Below are 23,182 nucleotides of genomic sequence, written 5' to 3'. Positions count from 1 at the left end.
TGCAATGTGCACTATTCACTTGACTTACTTTGGCCATACTTTTTAACTAATGTATAAATACAAATATTAGCATGTAAGATGTTGTTTGATTTGTCTCGACAAATATTTTTAAAATATTAAATTTTTATAATTTTATACTTTAGATAATTAAAGATATTAACGGTCAAAATTGTGCATTGGCATGTGTGAAGTGGTTGACTTGGACATGTATTTTGAAACGGAGGAAGTATTTATGAGTAAGTGGCAATGTAGGGTTTTTTGAGAATCCCAACGGTGTTGTGATTTCTCAGTCTCTGCCTACTGATTATGTTTACTCTCGACTTATCGAAAAAGATTACTTTTTAACATTGTATGACGTATATGTAATTACTAAGTGGCGAAAACGATGGTCTATATCCTAAATTACTAGAAGTATTTTATTTTTTATACTTCAAAAATCCTTGTTTTGTAAAAAATATAAATACGCAACCACCTAATTTTAGGATTTACCATACCCCATCAATCCCCTGCTTTTGCCATTGCTCTAGTTTTCATCAATTGTTCCGTCAAAATTTTCCCCTATAGACAACCTCAGCAAGACTTTCATTTTGCAATCAAAACTGCGATATTTTAGGATTTACCATGCCCATAAATCCTATGCTTCTGCCTATCAACATTTTCCCTTATAGACTTTCATTTTGATATCGAAACTGCGATATTTTTGCATTTCCATAACTTCCCTTAATTGATTGAATTGAGTTTGCGCCTGCTACATGACTCCCATCAAGCCCAGCCTCCGCCACATGTCCTCGATCCTTCCAAATACAAAAATAAGCAATGAATTTTTCTGCCATTTATTACACCAAGCATACTAATAGGTGACTAAACTATACTAATGGAGATTGCCATTTATTATAGCAAATGGGGAGGATCTCAACTCCTCTACCTTATTCTATTCCTTGTTGGTAGCCAAAATTACAAAATTTCAACATGAAAATTACAATTTGACGAAACTTTACTTACTTTCCGATTGAACTATGAATTATTAGAATTTTTTCCCTTAAAACAGGAGAGTTAGTATAAAATGTATACAAAATTGTTAATGAACTTTTACACTATAATTACTTATTCCATGTGAATTCATTTTTATGTGGTGCTTTCTCCGCAAAAAGATTCGACGGTGTAGAAATTTGGAAGAAACCGAGTGATTTTCGAGGTTTGAAATCGGTAGCTAGTAAATGTTGGGAGAAAAATAGTGTTCAATTGAAGATACAGTCTAGAAAAGATGATTTTAGGTACCAAACCTAAAGACTAATATATGAGAGCCTCATGACTTAAGTACTACTTTGAACACTTTTATATAATTAATATGGGATTCCTAACATTGTCACGCCTTTTAAGAGCCGATATCCGCGACGACTTTCACTTTATCGGCACTAGGGATGGCAATGGGTACCCTTTGGGCAAGGTACTATAGCGCCCATCCCCGTACCCGCGTTTCTAAAAAATCCCCGTACCTGAGCCCATACCCTCGTGGGTAACAAGTATGGTGCCCGTCCCCATACCCTGTGGGCATCTTAGCGCCCGTAACCGCGCCCATTACCCGCACTATCACAACAAAAAGATAATAAATAACAAAAAATATCACACCATAATTAAAATATGATCATAAATCTTTTAAATCAACATAAAAATTATTACGCATCATATTATTTAATCAAATAAAAAGCATCTAAAATATAAAAAACAAGTGCATATTATAATAAATATCAAAGACTTAGGATTACTTAACTAGCTTTAATATTAAATAAAATTATTTGTATAGTCTATATAATGTGCGGGCATGGGGCGGGGTGGGTACTAGAGTGCTCATACCCGTTCAAATTTGAGGGTAATTACCCGAGCCCGCACCCATACCCATTAATGCGGGTATTTACCCGCCCATCGTGGGTATTTTTTGCGGGTGCCCATTGGGCTTGGGTCCAATTACCATCCCTATTCAGTGTGTTTTCAGCGTGAGTTAACTTATGTAGCGTGAGTTAAGTCACGTAGATTTAACACTAGTGTGAGTTAACTCACGCAGAGGTAATTTTTGAATTTCATTTGGGAATGAGCAAAATGTGTTGGGTAAAGAGCAGAATTCCTAGTTGTTAGGACTTAAACCCATGAAGAGAGCCCAACCTAAAGTGGGATAACCTCATGGCTTAAGTACCACATTGAACACTCTTATCTACTCAAAGTGAGACTCCTAAAATATGCTTCGTTTTTTAGAAGTGAATTTGTTTTGAAAAATATTATTGTCATTGACAAAAAATTAGTTGCTTCAATCATGTATTAGGTCGTTCTTTTTTATATGTTTCACGACACTGTTTAAAATTGTTCAAACAGAATAAATTTGGTTTTTTAAGATCATCAACCATGTATTAGTTGTTAGATGATTTAAAAACTAAATATTTAAACGATTGATGTTCAAATTAGTTCACTGATGATATCATAAAAAAGTTTAATATATCAGCAAAATTCAGAAAAATGGTATTCTTAATACTTCTTTCCTAATTTACTTGTCATTAAACATACTTTATGATAAGAGTTGATATGCTTAATTGAGTTGATTCACTTTATATGTTTCAGGAAGATGCTGCTAAGCTTAAGTTGCAAAATCCAGTGATCAATGCTCCAGGAGAAATAGCTGTACACAATTTCTTGAAATCATGTGCCAAACAAAAGATTTTAAACCACCTGGCAAACTTGAAAGTAAAGACAAATGATGAAAACATTGCCAAGAACATGCACAAGAGAAAAGAGGTCTGTCCTATTGAAAATACTCCAGGAGAAGTAGCTGTAGAGAATATCTTGAAATCATGTGCCAAACAAGAGAAATCTAAGCAGCCAGTGAAGAAGTGTAAATCATTGTCCAAGGTGTCATTTGGTGATGATAATTTAATTCAGTTTGATAAAGGTGACACGACTAAAGTGCATTTTTCGCCTAATGTTGAAGTTTCTAGACCACTTTCTGCATTTCAAGAGGGGAGGATTAATAGCATACACACACAAGTGGTTAAATCTGAATCTTCTCAGCCTTCAGCTGCGGACCGAGATGCAAGTTCAAGGACCTATAAGGCGCCAAATGCAGATATGATTGGTAAATCTCGTTCCTTGCTTGAAGAGGAGAAGGGAGTTAGAAATTACAACATGGAGCATAACTTTAATGGTTTGTCACTCGATTCTAGTGGCAAGCTAATCAAGTTCGGCTCAAGTGGAAAAGTTGAAATGAAACACCAAGGTGGTTCGCAATTGCCGATATCCACCGAGAACATGATCCAACCAGTTAAGTTTCAGAGTAATGAAACTCTCAAATATCGAAGCCTCGCTGTCGGCAGAAATGCTATTTCAAATATTCCAGAGCAGATTATAGCAAGAACCAATCCTAAAGGAATCATCTCTCGGCCTAAATTGAGAAATAGTAAAATGAATGACGGAAAAAGGATCCACCGCGGAACAAGTTCAGCATCTGGAATACCAACTTATCAAGGGCCTACTTGGAGTCATGATTTCCAAAAACTATCTGAAAGTAATACCAATGTGTGTCGAGTTCAAGTTTCTCAACCGACACATATTCCAGTTCCGCCTTCTGCCATAACTAAGGGAACTGCCAAAATTACTCATATTCCAGTTAATCATGCATTCTCAAATGAGTCAGCTATAGCTACAAGAGAAGTTGATTCGTTGGACCCGAATGGCATGCCAAAGCACTCTGAGAATGTGGATCAGGATAGCTCAGCTACTGAATCTGATAGTGATTTAGAACTTCAGAAAAAGTTGACAAAACTATCAAAACCATCAAAGCAGTCGGTGAGACTCATCCTATTTTTTAGTTCAAAATTTGTCTTTCTGTATAACAACATTGTGCATTCATAATTATTGGTATGTTTAGGAAGCAGGTGAAAAATTGGTGCAATTCCTTGTAGTATGTTGTAACAATCTAGTCTATTGGGAGTATGTAAGATAACAACGACCAATCTTTGTACTACATTTAAGGATTTAAACGTTGTGCTTGGTCGAGGTTTCTGGTCTATTTATATTGATTTTGTCTCGTAGGTGGAACATGACATGTTTAAATGGGTTGCATTTATTTCCTTAAATGATGTGTTTTTCTGAAGTCTCCTTTGACAATTATACTTACAAAAATTGTTTACTCTTTCAGGAATTGAAAGAGTCAAAAAGTTAACCTGACTTGATTTGGTTGTCCAAGAACTTATAAAGTACGTACTTCTCATATTTTCTCATAAATGAATATTTAAATTTTGGTATTCGTTAATATTGTTCCGCCAAATTTCTTATTGTTCTACTTAAGTATCAGATATGTTTAATATTACATAAGACGGAAATGATATTCATGCAATAGTTATTTTCAAACTCCATGTGAGTTTTTGAATAATAGTATTGTTGAATGTTGTTAACGTATGATGGAAAGAAAATTAGAAAAAGCGATAAGTTTGTTCGCAAATGCTATATTTGGCGATTTTTTGAATCATTATATTGTTGTATTCTTGAGTTTGTATGTTGTTGATGTGTTATGGAAACAAAAATTGGAAAAGTTGAAACTTTGTTTTTGATGTTTTGTGTTGTGATTTGTATTGTTTTGTTACCTGATATTGATTTAAAGCATGAATGTGTTCATGACATGTTTAGTTCTTCTTACCCTATGCATGTTGATTTCTACTCTTATGTAAATTGTGCTCATAATATGGATATTTTATTGTGTTAACAGTGTGCTTAGTTATTACTTAACTAGATATATCCTATTGATTAGTGATGATGATATAATGACTATTATTTTTTGCCTGGGTTGCAGAGGAAGGAAGTGAAGCTTCAGAGGTAGGAAATGAAGATTCATCATAGCAAATCATCTCAATCGTGTTCGTGGCACAACAATTGTTTATGTCATTTTGATAATTTGAGACTTGTCTATTTGGTAAAATCTCAAAATATTTTAATCAAACTTTTACTTATTATGTAATTTTGAAGATATTGAACAATTATAATGGCTTATATATTAAATGACTTTGTTTGGGTAAAAGTTATTTTTATGTTTCGCTTGTAAGTGAAAGAGATATGAGATGATTGAGTTGAATTAAATTTTGTTATGCAATGGAATGAATGTTGTATGGGGATCTTTGACGCAATAGTAAAGTTGTTGTCACGTGACTGAAAGGTCACAAGTTCAAGTCCTGAAATCAACTTCTTGTGTAAAACACAGGGTGGTGCCTAATGAAGTTAATGTTGTAACACCTATTGCTATCAGATCGGCGCCTAATGTCTAGTATTCTAGGGGACAATCGCATAGCACTGAACGTGTTGTTGCTAAGCGATGTCTGGATTATTGAGTCAAATACATGTGATTGTAAGAAAAAGGGAATCTCGAAATCCCAAAACTCAAAATCCAATGGTAGAAGATAAAGGGAAACAAAAGGTTGTCAATCCAACAATCCCCAATCATATCACTGAATCAACGCCTCGAAGTTGCATCCTAACGTGGAAGCGTAGCACATTAATGAGATATGATGGTAAATCAGACCTTTTGAGACACATGTTATAGGGGTCATTGAAACATCACATCTTAACTGAATGAGCATCTCATCCAAACGTCACCAACAAGCACAACTGTTCATCATCAATGCAACGATGTGTTTGGTAATATAAAAAAGCTAGCTTATAGCTTCTTGGATTAGCTTATAAGCTTGTTGGATGAAAACGTGATGTGTTTGGTAACAAGTTTTTCTCATGAGCTTATAGCGTTTTTTGAGAAGCTATTTCAAGTAGCTTTTGAGCTTATAGCTGGTAGCTTTTTATATTTTCTTCCAATTTTAACCTTTTATTAATATAGTTTAATTTAATTTTAATTAAAAAAAACTACCCACATTCTTATTCAATTGCCCACGTTTAAAAAAAAACTAGCCACAATCTTTTTCAAATTTCACAAAGTATAGCTGGTAGCTTCTTTTTACCAAACACACCCATAATGTCTGTGGAGTCGGCACGTTTGGGACACGCCCCACAAACACGAGCAAACCACACCACTTACAATTCACTACCCACAAAGTATTCCCAAAGAATGAATCAATAACCACCTAAGGCCGCATCTCAGGTCACAAACCCATATCACAACAGCGACTCCGAGCTTGCAATACCAGTAAAGTTCTCATGAGTGTGAGTACACCCAAGAAAGTTACCTACCAGTAAAGTGCGCTAAAAAATGGTAAGTCACGCCTCACCTACTACTTTACTGTAATCGTCATTTAAGGTATCCTCTATTTTATAATATTACCTTATCTACCCCACAATTGAAATGTCATTTTTATCATTCCCTCTTGTACTACCTAGATAGATGCATAGTAATCTCATCTCATATATGATATAATCAAATTATTTTAGAATACCTACCAACCTGATACTTGTTTTGCACCTTTGAATTCGATCAATGTATACAAATGGAATGCACGCAAATTTCAAAATACAAAAATTAATTAAATAACAACGAATTGGTACAATGATCTACTTGTAACATAATAATAACAATAGTACTTAACATGCATCATGATTATCATGATTTTCACCTTCATAGATTAAAATCCCCAAAACCACTTATTGAAACCCTTAATCCTAAAATAATGAGAAAAGAGGGAAGGGAAACTCACCTCTAATTTTAGGTTGGAATTGATGATTCAAGCTTCAATGTTCTTCTAATCAATTACTAGTTTTCTATCCAATTTATCTTCACTCCATGAACCCAACCTTAAATATTCTTCTATCTTCAATCTACTTTTCTCTAGGTTTTCAATCGTATAAAATGTCACCGACAAATAATCCACCTTTCAATCTACTTTTAAATATTCTTCTATTTTTGGATCAAAACTGCACCGCGAATACCTTACTACTTAATATAGGTATCAGGAGCCATCTCATCAAGCCTTCGTACAAAATGTCACCAACAAATAATGCACCTTTCATTATTCATTTAAGTATCCACCCATTCAATGCTTATGTATGATATAATGTCATTTCATTTCATGTACCCACTAATTCAACCTAAACTCGGTCAGAGGAGGCAAACACACCACAATAGCTATGAGCTAAGAATTTTAAAGTGAGCAATAACATACATTCATATCCACCAAAACTAATAAGACCCAGCATTGAATATAAATAAAAAAAAACATTGTTCTTCTCAAACAAAATATTTGAGTTTTGTGTCACCTTAACCAAAGGAGATTTATTGAAATCATAACAATGTATAACCAAACTTCTATTGGTCAAACCAGTGAAGTAAGTTGTAGTGGGCTTCTGCCATAAACTCTTCAACACAGATTGGCAATTGGTCAAACCATCGAAGTAAGTTGTAGTGGGCTTCTGCCATAAACTCTTCAACATGGATTGACATATTTTCATCTTCTTTTTGTTTCTCTGCATGTCTCTCCTAAAAAAATTAAATTAAAAATATAAAAATGAAATTAAGATGTTATCTTACCAAATTTATATTGATAGCACATATTTTATTATGACTAGTAATAAAATGTATATGTCACTCATAACTAAGAATTTCCATAAATTTCTAATACTCAAAACATGACAATGTTAAAATTTCAAAATAATCAATTTTTTTATATGGTAAACTATGAAATTCATTTAAGCTGAAAATTAGTGTTACAAATAGTAGGTAGGAGCTGATGTGGGATAAACCCCAACAAGTTTTAGAGTGAATGCTTTTGGATAAGGTTCCTAGTTCATGAGCTACATTATTCAAGTTCCTTTTAACATAACTAAACAAAGACAAAATCTAATTGGTTCATCAACATCTTACAATCCAGAATGATAGCTTCAATGGCAACAATACAACATTTGAAATTAATACAATTAACAACAACAACCGCATCAGAGGCTATAGAAATGCGCTTCAGTCCATGATTGAAAACAAGTTGTAACTATAATTAAAAATGTTGAACCTGACAAGCAAACATACTAGAAAGTACCAAAAAAAGGGTTAAATAAGTCTTTAGTCCCTATAAATATAGCGAATTTTGTTTTTAGTCCTCATAAAAAAAGCGACATATTTTGGTCCTTATAAGAAGTTTATGCTAAATATTTAAACGATTGATGTTCAAATTAGTTCACTGATGATATCATAAAAAAGTTTAATATATCAGCAAAATTCTGGAAAATGGTATTCTTAATACTTCTTTCCTAATTTATTTGTCATTAAACATAATATATGATAAGAGATGATATGCTTAATTGAGTTGATTCACTTTATATGTTTCAGGAAGCTGCTGCTAAGCTAAAGTTGCAAAATCCAGTGATCAATCCTCCAGGAGAAATAGCTGTACACAATTTCTTGAAATCATGTGCCAAACAAAAGATTTTAAACCACCTAGCAAACTTGAAAGTAAAGACAAATGATGAAAACATTGCCAAGAACATGCACAAGAGAAAAGAGGTCTGTCCTATTGAAAAAACTCCAGGAGAAGTAGCTGTACAGAATATCTTGAAATCATGTGCCAAACAAGAGAAATCAAAGCAGCCAGTGAAGAAGTGTAAATCATTGTCGAAGGTGTCATTTGGTGATAATAATTTAATTCAGTTTGATAAAGGCGACACGACTAAACTGCGTTTTTATCCAAATGTTGATGTTTCTAGACCACTTTCTGTATTTCAAGAGGGGGGAATTAATAGCATAGACACACAAGTGGTTAAATCTGAATCTTCTCGGCCTTCAGCTGCGGACCAAGATGCAAGTTCAAGGACCTATAAGGCGCCAAATGCAGATATGATTGGTAAATCTCGTTCCTTGCTTGAAGAGGAGAAGGGAGTTAGAAATTACAACATGGAGCATAACTTTAATGGTTTGTCACTCGATTCTAGTGGCAAGCTAATCAAGTTCGGCTCAAGTGGAAAAGTTGAAATGAAACACCAAGGTGGTTCGCAATTGCCGATATCCACCGAGAACATGATCCAACCAGTTAAGTTTCAGAGTAATGAAACTCTCAAATATCGAAGCCTCGCTGTCGGCAGAAATGCTATTTCAAATATTCCAGAGCAGATTATAGCAAGAACCAATCCTAAAGGAATCATCTCTCGGCCTAAATTGAGAAATAGTAAAATGAATGACGGAAAAAGGATCCACCGCGGAACAAGTTCAGCATCTGGAATACCAACTTATCAAGGGCCTACTTGGAGTCATGATTTCCAAAAACTATCTGAAAGTAATACCAATGTGTGTCGAGTTCAAGTTTCTCAACCGACACATATTCCAGTTCCGCCTTCTGCCATAACTAAGGGAACTGCCAAAATTACTCATATTCCAGTTAATCATGCATTCTCAAATGAGTCAGCTATAGCTACAAGAGAAGTTGATTCGTTGGACCCGAATGGCATGCCAAAGCACTCTGAGAATGTGGATCAGGATAGCTCAGCTACTGAATCTGATAGTGATTTAGAACTTCAGAAAAAGTTGACAAAACCATCAAAACAGTCGGTGAGACTCATCCTTTTTTTTAGTTCAAAATTTGTCTTTCTGTATAACAACATTGTGCATTCAAAATTTGTCGTGCTATATAACAACATTGTGCATGCATAATTATTGGTATGTTTAGGAAGCAGGTGAAAAATTGGTGCAATTCCTTGTAGTATGTTGTAACAATCTAGTCTATTGGGAGTATGTAAGATAACAATGACCAATCTTTGTACTACATTTAAGGATTTAAACGTTGTGCTTGGTCGAGGTTTCTGGTCTATTTATATTGATTTTGTCTCGTAGGTGGAAAATGACATGTTTAAATGGGTTGCATTTATTTCCTTAAATGATGTGTTTTTCTGAAGTCTCCTTTGACAATTATACTTACAAAAATTGTTTACTCTTTCAGGAATTGAAAGAAGAGTCAAAAAGTTAACCTGACTTGATTTGGTTGTCCAAGAACTTATAAAGTACGTACTTCTCATATTTTCTCATAAATGAATATTTAAATTTTGGTATTCGTTAATATTGTTCCGCCAAATTTCTTATTGTTCTACTTAAGTATCAGATATGTTTTATATTACATAAGACTGAAATGATATTCATGCAATAGTTATTTTCAAACTCCATGTGAGTTTTTGAATAATAGTATTGTTGAATGTTGTTGACGTATGATGGAAAGAAAATTAGAAAAAGCGATAAGTTTGTTCGCAAATGCTATATTTGGCGATTTTTTGAATCATTATATTGTTGTATTCTTGAGTTTGTATGTTGTTGATGTGTTATGGAAACAAAAATTGGAAAAGTTGAAACTTTGTTTTTGATGTTTTTTGTGTTGTGATTTGTATTGTTTTGTTACCTGATATTGATTTAAAGCATGAATGTGTTCATGGCATGTTTAGTTCTTCTTACCCTATGCATGTTGATTTCTACTCTTATGTAAATTGTGCTCATAATATGGAGATTTTATTGTGTTAACAGTGTGCTTAGTTATTACTTAACTAGATATATCCTATTGATTAGTGATGATGATATAATGACTATTATTTTTTTGCCTGGGTTGCAGAGGAAGGAAGTGAAGCTTCAGAGGTAGGAAATGAAGATTCATCATAGCAAATCATCTCAATCGTGTTCGTGGCACAACAATTGTTTATGTCATTTTGATAATTTGAGACTTGTCTATTTGGTAAAATCTCAAAATATTTTAATCAAACTTTTACTTATTATGTAATTTTGAAGATATTGAACAATTATAATGGCTTATATATTAAATGACTTTGTTTGGGTAAAAGTTATTTCTATGTTTCGCTTGTAAGTGAAAGAGATATCAGATGATTGAGTTGTATTAAATTTTGTTATGCAATGGAAACGATGTTTAAGTGAAACAAATATCAGATAATTGAGTTGAATTAAATTTTGTTATGCAATGTAATGAATGTTGTATGGGGAGCTTTGACGCAATGGTAAAGTTGTTGTCGCGTGATTGAAAGGTCACAAGTTCTAGTCCTGAAATCAACTTCTTGTGTAAAACACAGGGTGGTGCTTAATGAAGTTAATGTTGTATCACCTATTGCTATCAGGTTGGCGCCTAATGTCTAGTATTCTAGGGGACAATCGCATAGCACTGAACGTGTTGTTGCTAAGCGATGTCTGGATTATTGAGTCAAATACATGTGATTGTAAGAAAAAGGGAAATCTCGAAATCCCAAAACTCAAGATCCAATGGTAGAAGATAACGGGAAACAAAAGGTTGTCAATCCAACAATCCCCAATCATATCACTGAATCAACGCCTCGAAATTGCATCCTAACGTGGAAGCGTAGCACAGATATGATGGTAAATCAGACCTTTTGAGACACATGTTATAGGGGTCATTGAAACATCACATCTTAACTGAATGAGCATCTCATCCAAACGTCACCAACAAGCACAACTGTTCATCATCAATGCAACGATATAACGTCTGTGGAGTCGGCACGTTTGGGACACACACCCCACAAACACGAGCAAACCACACCACTTACAATTCACTACCCACAACGTATTTCCAAAGAATGAATCAATAACCACCTAAGGCCGTATCTCAGGTCACAAACCCATATCACAACAGCGACTCCGAGCTTGCAATACAAGGTGTGAATGCTAAAGGACAAACAGGACATTCACATAAATTAGATTTCATAAGATTTATTTGTTCTTTCGTTCATTCATCATTGCATTTGCAACTTCTCATGAGTGTGTGTTTTATAAGATTACCTTATCTACCCCACAATTGAAATGTCATTTTTATCATTCCCTCTTGTACTACCTAGATAGATGCATAGTAATCTCATCTCATATATGATATAATCAAATTATTTTAGAATACCCACCAACCTGATACTTGTTTTGCACCTTTGAATTCGATCAATGTATACAAATGGAATGCACACAAATTTCAAAATACAAAAATTAATTAAATAACAACGAATTGGTACAATGATCTACTTGTAACATAATAATAACAATAGTACTTAACATGCATCATGATTATCATGATTTTCACCTTCATAGATTAAAATCCCCAAAACCACTTATTGAAACCCTTAATCCTAAAATAATTGGAAAGGAGGGAAGGGAAACTCACCTCTAATTCTAGGTTGGAATTGATGATTCAAGCTTCAATGTTCTTCTAATCAATTACTAGTTTTCTATCCAATTTATCTTCACTCCATGAACCCAACCTTAAATATTCTTCTATCTTCAATCTACTTTTCTCTAGGTTTTCAATCGTATAAATATGTGTGATGCTAAAATTCCCCTTTTTTTAACCTTCTCAATTAGGGGTGGAAATAGGCTAGGCCGGGCCGGACTTTGTAAGGCCTAAGCCTGGCCTACTTCAAAAATTATAGGCCTGAGTCTGGCCTATTACCTGTCTCGAGGCCGCCTGGCCTATTTAAAGGCCCGATGAAGCCTGAAAGCCTATTTAAAAGCCTATTTTACACTAAAGCCTAGCAAGACATGTAAGCCTACATCTAAATAGGCCAAAATTTACGAAGGCCTAAAGCACATGAATACATCTGGAACTAAATAATGAAATCTTATGAAGGTCTAATCACACCAATATATATGCTACTAAATAACCAATCATATGAAGGCCTGAGTTTATGTGAAAAAAACTTCAACGATATCAATAATGGAATATATATTATACATAAAAAGCTTAATAGGTCGGCCCGACGGGCTTAATAGGCTTTTTTGTAAGCCTTAGCCTGGCCTATTTAATTAAATAGACTTTATAAAAAGCTTGAGCCTGACCTTGTTAATAAACGAGCTGGGCCAAGCTAGGCTTTAAATAGGCTAGGCCATAGGCCCCTGTAGGACGGTCTGGCCTGTTCCCACCCCTACTCTCAATAGGTTCAATTACTAAAGTGCCAGTGATATCTCTCAATTCTATTTATTACCATTAACTTGACCACAATTTTTATTCTAATTTTGGGATATTACAGTTTTAACATTTAGTTTATTGTTTTATTTTCTTAAAACGGATAAACTAGTATCAATATTCAAGCCTATTGATTGAAAAATATGTGTGTAGCCGTTTATCGTAGAAATTCATGGGGAAGGGTGTCGTGTCATATATAGCACCGCTCAAACCGCCCATGTGATTTATTTTTTTTTGACGTAGATGAATTTTTGGATCAAAACTGCACCGTGAATACATTACTACTTAATATAGGTATCATGAGCCATCTCATCGAGCCTTCGTACAAAATGTCACCAACAAATAATGCACCTTTCATTATTCATTTAAGTATCTACCCATTCAATGCTTATGTTTGATATAATGTCGTTTCATTTCATGTACCCACTAATTCAACCTAAACTCGGTCAGAGGAGGCAAACACACCACAATAGCTATGAGCTAAGAATTTTAAAGTGAGCAATAACATACATTCATATCCACCAAAACTAACAAGACCCAGCATTGAATATAAAAAAAAAAAAAACATTGTTCTTCTCAAACAAAATATTTGAGTTTGTGTCACCTTAACCAAAGGAGATTTATTGAAATCATAACAACGTATAACCAAACTTCTATTGGTCAAACCAGTGAAGTAAGTTGTAGTGGGCTTCTGCCATAAACTCTTCAACACAGATTGGCAATTGGTCAAACCAGTGAAGTAAGTTGTAGTGGGCTTCTGCCATAAACTCTTCAACATGGATTGACATATTTTCATCTTCTTTTTGTTTCTCTGCATGTCTCTCCTAAAAAAATTAAATTAAAAATATAAAAATGAAATTAAGATGTTATCTTACCAAATTTATATTGATAGCACATATTTTATTATAACTAGTAATAAAATGTATATGTCACTCATAACTAAGAATTTCCATAAATTTCTAATACTCAAAACATGACAATGTTAAAATTTCAAAATAATCAATTTTTTTATATGGTAAACTATGAAATTCATTTAAGCTGAAAATTAGTGTTACAAATTGTAGGTAGGAGCTGATGTGGGATAAACTCCAACAAGTTTTTGAGTGAATGCTTTTGGATAAGCGTCCTAGTTCATGAGCTACATTATTCAAGTTCCTTTTAACATAACTAAACAAAGACAAAATCTAATTGGTTCATCAACATCTTACAATCCAGAATGATAGCTTCAATGGCAACAATACAACATTTGACCACTATAAGATGTTTGGTTTTGGATTCATTATCGTGTTGACGATCGGGTTCACTGCCATCAATTGAAAATTTCATGTTTTATGGGATGCTAGAAAATCCGAGAGGGTCTGTTAAGCAGGTGTTGTTGTGTCAGGTTGGTGTTCTCGTTCCCAGATTCTCTAACTGTTGTCCAGGTTTGTTGAGATATGCAAGTTTCGAGGTTGTGAGTTTGCCTCCGAGACACACAGGTACCGCCTGAATATCCATCTCACTATGTTGGTTAGTGAATTCGGACTATCGTGATATCCTAGTTCATCTTTGTTGGACACAAGAATTTGGGGCTCAAAAGAGTCGTTAATGCTTGCTGCTGATATAGTAGGGAGTTAATGGTACGTGATCAGTTAGTGTTGACAAATGGTTCATTCGCCAAGCTATAAACCCAATTATTTTGTTTGAATTGATTAGGGTTGGGTCCAATATGTTGTTCTTATTGGTTGTATTACCCTATAGGGGTTGATTCATTTGGACCGACTCGGTTAGGTTTTATGTCCTCTTAATTTTTATGTATTTTTTTTCTCTTTTTTTAATAATGTATATGAGCATTTGACAAAAGGTTTAGAATAGGTTACAAACTTAGTTGGACATCCTTTATTCCCTCTATTGTCATTTTCTCTTAGTTTATAAACAAACAAAAAAAACACATTTTTATTTAGCAGCTACTAAAACTACATGCTGAAATTTCTTATAGGGACCAAAATATGTCACTTTTTTATGAGGACTATAAATGAAATTGAATATATTTATAGGGATAAAAAACTAATTTAACCCAACAAAAAATGCAACTATAAAAAAACATGTTTACTAATGAAAGATTTACATTGTGTAAAAAAATACATTAGTAATTTAGTATATATAATTTTATATTGTAAAATAAAATTTCAAAACTTTAATATCAAAACTTGAAACTGCATTTAGAATTATTAGTGATGAATAATGCTAAAATTTCAAAATAAATCAAGTATATGTGAATCTCTAGAGCAATTCGGCATTTTTTTCTATAAAGTTGTTTAATAATATTAAAAAATATTGTCCAAGAAGTGTCGACTCAATAGTCAGATTTTAATCTTATAAACTCAAGAATTAGAGTTTGAATCTCATCAGAGACAATTTTAAGATAATCACTAGTGTTATTTTAATTAATAATACTTTCGATCTTCCCCAAGATGTATCCATTTTTTTATAATTTTAAAATATTTTTTTGTTAATTTGTTTGTAATTTTCTTTTATAATATAATTTCTTATTTTTTTATTTAAAAACAGAATAATATTACAAGTTATGGAAAACAATTTTCGTTAAAAATAATTAAATAAATTTAAAAACTAAAAGAAAAAAAACATAATAAAAAATCCATTTGAAATAAGAACTTTTATTTCAATAAGAAAGCATATATTGCATTGTAACACTACCCAAAAAAAAACATATATTGCATTGAAAGTCAAAGCTAAAAGAAACTATAAAAATTGTTTCTTCATGAACTTTTGTTTTTATAAATAAAATAATCGTTGAAAGTCAAGTCAAAATAAACTTTCTTTATTTAAAAAAATGTCATAAATATTATTGAGACTACTTGGATTAGTACGTGGTTCTTCTTTTCTATTCTTAGCATATCTTTCTTTAAATATTTTTGGTGTCATATTATTTTTAGTAATCTTTCTTAAAATATTTCTGGTATCATATTATTCTATAATAACTGAAAAGGTTAAACATTTAGTTAAAAAAACCTAAAAGGTTAAACATGCATATAGTATAAATGATGAAGTTTTATATATTCAAAAAGAGTGTACTCACTTTGATTTTTTTCTCATATTCCTCTACGGCTTTCAGGGACCGCTTTGTAAGGCGCATCTTCTTGTGATGATATTTCTGCAACACAACATTAATTAATTAAATACTGATTATGTCAGTAAGAAAATATAAGAAGATGTGTTCAAGATGTTGATATAATAATAGCCTGGGACATGTCAAAATGGTTATGGGACGACTAATGTTCTCATCTGGAAAAATATAAAATTTACGTAAAAATCATGTAGTTCTTGTAGAATAATATTGGCTTCAGAACTTTTTTTTATAACAAATATTATTATTAGCAAAGTCTATGCATAAGACGAACTGTGACCGACAGATAGAAACTACAAAATAAAAGCGCCAAAACTTGTAAAGGTAACAACACTAATACAAACATCGCATAAATTGAGGGCTACCTTCAACACCAATAAGAAATATAACCATCAAAACTAAAATTAACACCTATATCAAAGTCAAACCTCTCACACTTACCCAAAAGTGATCATAAAAACAAAATTCAATCACTTATCGACTGCTGCTCACCATAACCCATCCAAAAAACAACCCAACTGATAAAACCCCTGCAAAGAGAATGACAACTTCACAATACCACATCTAAGCCCAATTAAACAATTGAGAAATTACTTATTCCAACATCACTCGAACTCTGGTCCATTGGAGAAGACACTAAAACAATCCAAGAAACTTAAGTTGAGAAACTGACCCACAATCTCGAATCCAAAGTGATCGGTCCACCAAACTCGAGAAGCATATCACTAAGGTACCCCTCAACTCCCAGTTTACCAGAGAAACCACCATAACTAGCTCAAAATTTTGGAACTAGACACTAATTCCCGATCTCGACTCAAAATCGACTAGCCCACCAGAATCTAGGATATTAATCCCATGTGAGACAGGTTCAAAGAGATAAAATAGAGTTTAAGAGAGAGGTCGGTGTCTCCATGAGAGTTATATTAAGAGAGAGGCGAAAGCGATTGGAGAGAGTCAATCTAACCCATGAGAGGTGGATCAGTGGTGCGGAGTTCAAAGTTTATCGCACCACCACGAACAATAGCTACATGAGAACAAAAGAGGTTTTGATTTCCTTCAAAAAAAAAGAGGTTATACGACTAATACTTCTACATAGGTTGGTACAATTATTATTATTCTATTTTTGAGAATAGGGAAAATCTCACAAGATATGGGAACTAGATGTTGTCCAATCTAGAGGTGAAATAGTATAAACATTAAGCACGTGTAACTATGGATTTCTTATGGCTCACTCTACCGAAAGCAAAGTTGCATTCCTACATTTTAACGTTAGTTCAACTTAATCATATGTTTGATTTTGCTACAAGCATGATAGGAACCTCTTATTAACATGAATTGTGCACTACTCATTACTTTTCACCCTTATGATCCTTAATCATCACTACCGAAAATCTTTTTCGTTTCTCATCCCAAACTACAATGAATTGGGAGGGATATCCTTTGATAAAACTAAATGTTATACTTTAAACCTCAAATTAGGGTATAAAAAAAACCTACAAGAGACATATTCAACGTGAAACTTGTAGCATATGCTTCTAAGTAATAAAAACACATGAATTAAGTATATAATTATACTAAAATTGATGGGGATGAGGAGGATGTGAAGATATAAGACTTTGTTGCACTACCTATGGTGATAATATGCATCTTTTTTTAAGCTCTTAATAATATGAAAAGTTTGTAGTTAATAATGATTGATTTAGAGCACTTATGGGATGTGCGACATTCTTGGAAGTTTCCCTGCAATGTGAGACTAAAGACAAAATACATTAAACGACATGTGAGTGGCGGTGTTTGGACATTGACAATACTTAAAGTAATCTATAACAGGTATGTGGAGGTGTGTGAGGTTTGTGCAACGAGTGGCTCTAAGAGAATTACAGGCAAAGGAAATTCAAAAAATTCAAATTGAAAAAGAGGGGTGTTTAGATGTATGAGACTATATTTTAAAGGAATTCATACAATAATTGAGCTTACGAACAAGATACAACATCCTTTTGTATATAGAACATAAGAACGTCATTGATAGCTTTTGAATTTCAACATTCTTGAAAACTATTTTAGCTAAGCATTCTTATTTAATATATAACTATCAACTATCATATTCTTTAATTGTCTCAACGAAAATTGTTAACTCCCCACGTCCAATAAACTTATTTTCACTTAAACCTATTTTAGCTACCCTGTTTTTCTGTACTATCAATCTCACTAAGCAAGCAGAACATCGCTAAACGAGATATTATATATTTTTTAAAATTAATTCAATTTACTAAAAAGGGGGTTTATTTTATAGTTCTAGAAAACCCTTTTTTAGACGTGGATTGAGAACAAATATGAACTTAATAATCAGAATATTAGTTCTCAACAAAAAAAAAATCAGAACATTAACGAGAGAAAACAAATACGAGAAAACATAGGTTTTCCTTATGTTTGGCAATACTATTATGTTTATGCTAAGAATAGAATATGTTCAGATATTATTGATCAAGATATGTTTATAGAAAATATGTTATGATAAGTCGTGTCTTTCGAGGCTCCAGATTATGCCAGATAAGATTTCTCTGAGAGAAAAATCTACAAGACGATAAGACGAGTTAAATGATCTAGCCTGGTATGAGAGGATTTTAGTCAGATTATGTATAAGAATGTTTTTGTACTACTCACAATGGCCACTCCATAAAATCAACTCAGATAATTTGTGTGATACACCCTAACTGCATATAAATGAAATTGAATATGATACTTATGGTATGGACAATCAATCCTAGAATGACTATCGGCTGAGAGTAATTATAAGTTTCCCACAAGATAACCAACAACCTAGGATAGGTGAAACTCACTAACACTGTTTGTCTCATCCCATTTCCTTTATTTTATTTTATTTTTCACATGTTCAAGTTGCTCGAAAACAGGGTAAGCATAAGGAAGCTGAATGATTTATGCATGCATGTCTCATATTAGTCTTACATATACTATCCTATATGTGCTGTGTACTTTTCAGTTAGTGCATATTTACCTAGGCATAGTTCTATGTTATGTACTCGTAAGTTAGTACTTGTTTGTCAGATGTATGAGACTATGTACCTGATGTTTTTCATTTGAACAAAAATTTCGATTGTAATTTTAATGTATCCAGTACTTATGTTTAACACTCATCTAAATATTAAGACAAATTTAGTATGGGTGTTACAATATTATTTTATTATCCGAAGAACTTTTTTTAACTCCCCAAGTCTAATAAACTTATTTTCAATTAAACAAAATAGCTTTAAAACATTGTATGTTCAAAATATATTATTTAGAAGCCTCCACACACACACGCGCGCGCGCACACACACTGCCTTGCCTATCACTTACAATTAATATTTTGTAATGCATTTCCTTAAATAGTTTTTCTTATATGCATGCTTATATTTTTTAGGAGAAACAAACTCATGATTAGTCATTTCCAGTGGTATCCCAAATTACATGATTTTTTATCAAAAGTATTCATTTTAAAATTGACAAAATACCTTATCAGTCCTCTTTCCGTCGCTTCTTAGTTTCTCTGTAACTTGCCAATTGTTCATCAATTCAGCTGAAAGCCCTCTCGGGCTTTTTCTTTTTCTTCTTCTTTGAGCAGGTGGACTTGAAATCTAAATTCATTTTTGGCTTATAAATTATTAATGGAATTTAAAACAATGAAGTGCAAAAATATTCTAATAAAGGTATATTAAAATTTGAAATAATGTACAAATTACCTCATTTGTTATAGCAATGTTGATGGTAGTATCATCATTATGTTTAGGACTATTATTTTTATCATCACCGGCATCAAAATTAGTATTCTCATCTTTTTCATTGTTGTTATTTGGAAATATGCATGTTATTGGGTTAGCATCATGGATCACATCGGCTTCCTGATCATAATTAAACGAATTATACATATATGTCACAAAAATTATTACAATGCATGTACAAAATATGAATGTAATTTATTCTATTAAATAGAAAATCTAATATGCCAGAGTTGATTTAATTTATGAAGAAGTGTACTTTATAACTAAAAGAAAACAATCTAGTCCTTAAGGTGCAAGATGATCAAACTAGATTCTTTAAATTTATAATTCATATCAACATTAACTCTTTCAAAACAAAACACATTAAGGAAAATACAGATTTCACTTAGATCTCGAAAGAAAAAAAAATAGAGAAATAAAAAATGAAGATATTCAAAAAGATAAAGGTCTAGAAGCATGAGGGAACTATAGAGAAATTGCATTCTATCAATATGTAATTTTAGGCAATAATTTCATTATGGAGAATGCTAAACAGTGCACTCAAGGCATTGGTTAAACAACTGAAACAAGTAACTTTTTTTATTAAAAGTAGTGTAATTATTACTGAATCAAAAGTCAAAACTTATATTTTCAAGAAAAAAATTTCTATTTGTGGATTCCTTAACCATTGCCCCAAGGGAACTGTAAAAATTGGTTAAGTATTGTATTAAAAATCTCTATTGAAATATACAATATATTTTAAAGTTTGATACAATAAACTCGAAAAAATAATAACATACATGTTTATATATATATATATATATATATATATATATATATTTATGTATGTATGTATGTATGTATGTATGTATGTATGTATGTATGTATATTATGATTGAACCAAAAGGATATGCATAGAACATGTACAACTTCTAGAGAGGAAAAAACCATATATTAAAATATTATTTATTGAAGGGCAAAATATAAAGTGGAAATCAGAAAAAGAAAAAACCTAACAAATCAAGCAATGAAACTGTAGTATCTACCTTTTTCTCCCAAGTCTCGGAATTTGAGTTTGGATTGGTAGCCATGGATGGGAGCTCTGCTTATTGCAAAACGAAGTGAAGTCTAATAGTTAGGTTTGAAAATATTTTGACATAAAAAATATAAAATGATATCATTTTTAAAAGTATTATAACATTTTAAGAGAGAGAAAAATAATAATAATCATAATAATAATAAAGTCATTTTCTTACCACATAATTGACTCCTAATGAAAGTTATATTAAAGAGTCAATATATATAAATTAGGGAAAATAAGTTAGGGAAAATATAAGTAATTTGACTGAGTCAATATATATATCAGTCAAAGTTACCTTTAAAAAAATTAATATCTATCAAAGTATATGTTGACTGATATTAATTTTTTTAAAGGGAACTTTGACTGATATATATATAAAATATTAAAATAAAATATGTCCATCTATTAATACCAAGTAAAGTATATATAGATATTATAGTATAATATTATATCTATTTTTTTGACAGAAAGTATAATATTATATCTATTAATAGACACACACACACACACACACACACACGTACATACATTGAATTTTTAGATTCATTGAATATTTGATCTATTTATCTATAATATCGATTAGATACATCGGTTATTCAATGAATCTAGAAAATAATATTTTACTTATAATAACGATTATTTATTAAAATATGTGCTACACATACTCAACAATCCACATTTGCGTAAATCAAAAATTATAATACATTGTGACTTATACATCAACATTCACACCACTCACCAATTTCAAAAATTATAATAATTCACGTATCAATCACAACAATAATCATTATACGTTTAGATTTTTATCTCACCATTATCATCACTCATAATATCATCAATTATCACAACAATAACTTTATTATAACTTAAGGTTTTTATCTTACCATTATCATCACTTTTACTATCATATGTTATCATAAAACACCACCCTCTATTTTCAATTATATTCGTCTTATGCTCCTCTAGTTAATTTGTATCTTAAACTCACCATTACTTTAAAGGAATCCCTTTTAAAGCACTGAAACACACTATCCTCAAAACAATGTTGTGATTTGATTCAAACATGTGAAAAAAGGAAAATCTGATACGAATCAGAGATCCTTAAATCGATTCAAAGGGTTAAAAATTTTTAGAAGTAAACAGCGATACGAATCAAGGATGTGATTCGATTCAAAATTTTCCAAATGATTTCACAACTCAAGGGAACATCTTAGTTAATCAATCAAGGCAATTCAGTTTCACAAAGTTCATTTAATTTCACAAAAACTCAAAGTTTGTCTCATTTTTAACTTGTTTTAAAACCAAATTCATTGCTCATGATTAGCTATGATTAAGCACCTCTATAAGTCCAATTATACATAGATACATTAGGTTTAGGTGTTTGTGAACCATTGGTTTGTGTTTGGGATCAAAAAAGTGCGAAAAATCTGCATTTTGGATAGGCGCACGGTCGTGCCCCTGCACCAGTTCAGCGAAATCACATTTTCGCATTTTTGTGCGTAAAAATCTGTTTCTAAGTCCGATTTCTATTCCGCTTTCGCCAATGCATCCCAAATACTTAGACTAATCAAATCATACTTGAAAACATGACATTTCAACTCAAAAAAACTTAATCAAATCCACCCCAAAATGACTTATTCACGAAAGTGCTTAAAACAACTTTTACCCCTCGATTTTTCTCCCAAACGATTTCTCTTTTAAACAAAGTGATTAAAAACATAAATTCTATCATCCTAGTTCATTCTAACCACTTCATCAACTCATTCAATTTCATCAAAAACAATTTCTTCATTTTTTACCCATTTCACCTGAAACTCATAAAACACCACAACTTGAATCACAACGACATAACTAGCAACACCTAAGACATGAGTTATCATCAACAACATCATTAAACAACAATCATAACATATAATCATGATTTCAATAACAATTCAAAACAACAACATCATTTTTCATCAACTTAAGAAAAATCCACAAAGTGTTCATATCTTCATACTTCAACAATGAAAATAAAACATCAACAACAAGTTTATCATCAATTCAATATACCCAAATTCACCATCAAATAAAGAGCACAAAAATTGACATTAAAATTCACAAAAGTCATATTTCATATATAACCACTTTTACCCATAATTGAATATATGAAGTTTTAGCTTCCCTCTTCTTCAAGTTCTTTCCCTTCTTTCTCTATTCTTCTCTTCTTTCTCTCTGTACTTCTCTATAAATTTTGTGAAGTGAATGAATGAATGGCTTAACCTATTTTCTCACAAGAGTTATCTATTGAATTCTGCTTTTC

General features: G+C 32.1%; 2 protein-coding genes and 1 long non-coding RNA gene across 4 annotated transcripts; 1 reads left to right on the top strand and 2 right to left on the bottom strand.

Annotated features, from left to right (window-relative positions):
- Positions 1-585: 585 nt before the first annotated feature.
- LOC146937880 (uncharacterized) lies at positions 586-12,328 on the bottom strand. Of its 2 annotated transcripts, none has more exons than XR_015031059.1 (3): positions 12,117-12,328; positions 6,678-7,456; positions 586-794 (listed from the first exon to the last, which is right to left on the bottom strand). It is a non-coding gene; the product is annotated as an uncharacterized LOC146937880 (long non-coding RNA). The 2 variants fall into 2 exon arrangements; XR_015031058.1 differs by lacking the exon at positions 586-794 and adding an exon at positions 2,525-3,769.
- On the top strand, positions 8,919-11,038 carry LOC146937881 (uncharacterized). Its single transcript, XM_085751966.1, has 3 exons — positions 8,919-9,511; positions 9,900-9,960; positions 10,557-11,038. Exons 1-2 carry the CDS (start codon positions 8,939-8,941, stop codon positions 9,924-9,926), a joined length of 600 nt encoding a protein of 199 aa, XP_085608092.1. The 5' UTR covers positions 8,919-8,938; the 3' UTR covers positions 9,927-9,960; positions 10,557-11,038.
- Positions 12,329-13,344: 1,016 nt separating the features above from the next.
- LOC146937879 (uncharacterized) lies at positions 13,345-20,921 on the bottom strand. Its single transcript, XM_085751967.1, has 5 exons — positions 20,846-20,921; positions 19,782-19,940; positions 19,554-19,676; positions 15,994-16,068; positions 13,345-13,738 (listed from the first exon to the last, which is right to left on the bottom strand). The coding sequence occupies exons 1-5, from the start codon at positions 20,888-20,890 to the stop codon at positions 13,568-13,570; spliced, it is 573 nt and encodes a 190-aa protein (XP_085608093.1). The 5' UTR covers positions 20,891-20,921; the 3' UTR covers positions 13,345-13,567.
- Positions 20,922-23,182: the final 2,261 nt, after the last annotated feature.

The sequence above is a fragment of the Medicago sativa genome, chromosome 3 (genome assembly GCF_051527215.1).
Source record: "Medicago sativa cultivar Bolivia chromosome 3, Bolivia_mono, whole genome shotgun sequence".
Classification (NCBI taxonomy): Eukaryota; Viridiplantae; Streptophyta; class Magnoliopsida; order Fabales; family Fabaceae; genus Medicago; species Medicago sativa.
Note: the sequence above shows the minus strand (reverse complement) of the source record. Positions and strands in the feature narration are given on the sequence as shown.

Coding starts and splice junctions, on each gene's coding strand:
- LOC146937881 (XM_085751966.1), top strand. CDS start 8,939: ATGAAACACCAAGGTGGTTCGCAATTGCCGATATCCACCGAGAACATG. Junction 9,512..9,899: donor CAAAACCATCAAAACAGTCG/GTGAGACTCATC, acceptor TTACTCTTTCAG/GAATTGAAAGAAGAGTCAAA.
- LOC146937879 (XM_085751967.1), bottom strand. CDS start 20,890: ATGGCTACCAATCCAAACTCAAATTCCGAGACTTGGGAGAAAAAG. Junction 19,677..19,781: donor ACATTGCTATAACAAATGAG/GTAATTTGTACA, acceptor AAATGAATTTAG/ATTTCAAGTCCACCTGCTCA. Junction 16,069..19,553: donor ACGGAAAGAGGACTGATAAG/GTATTTTGTCAA, acceptor GTTGTGTTGCAG/AAATATCATCACAAGAAGAT.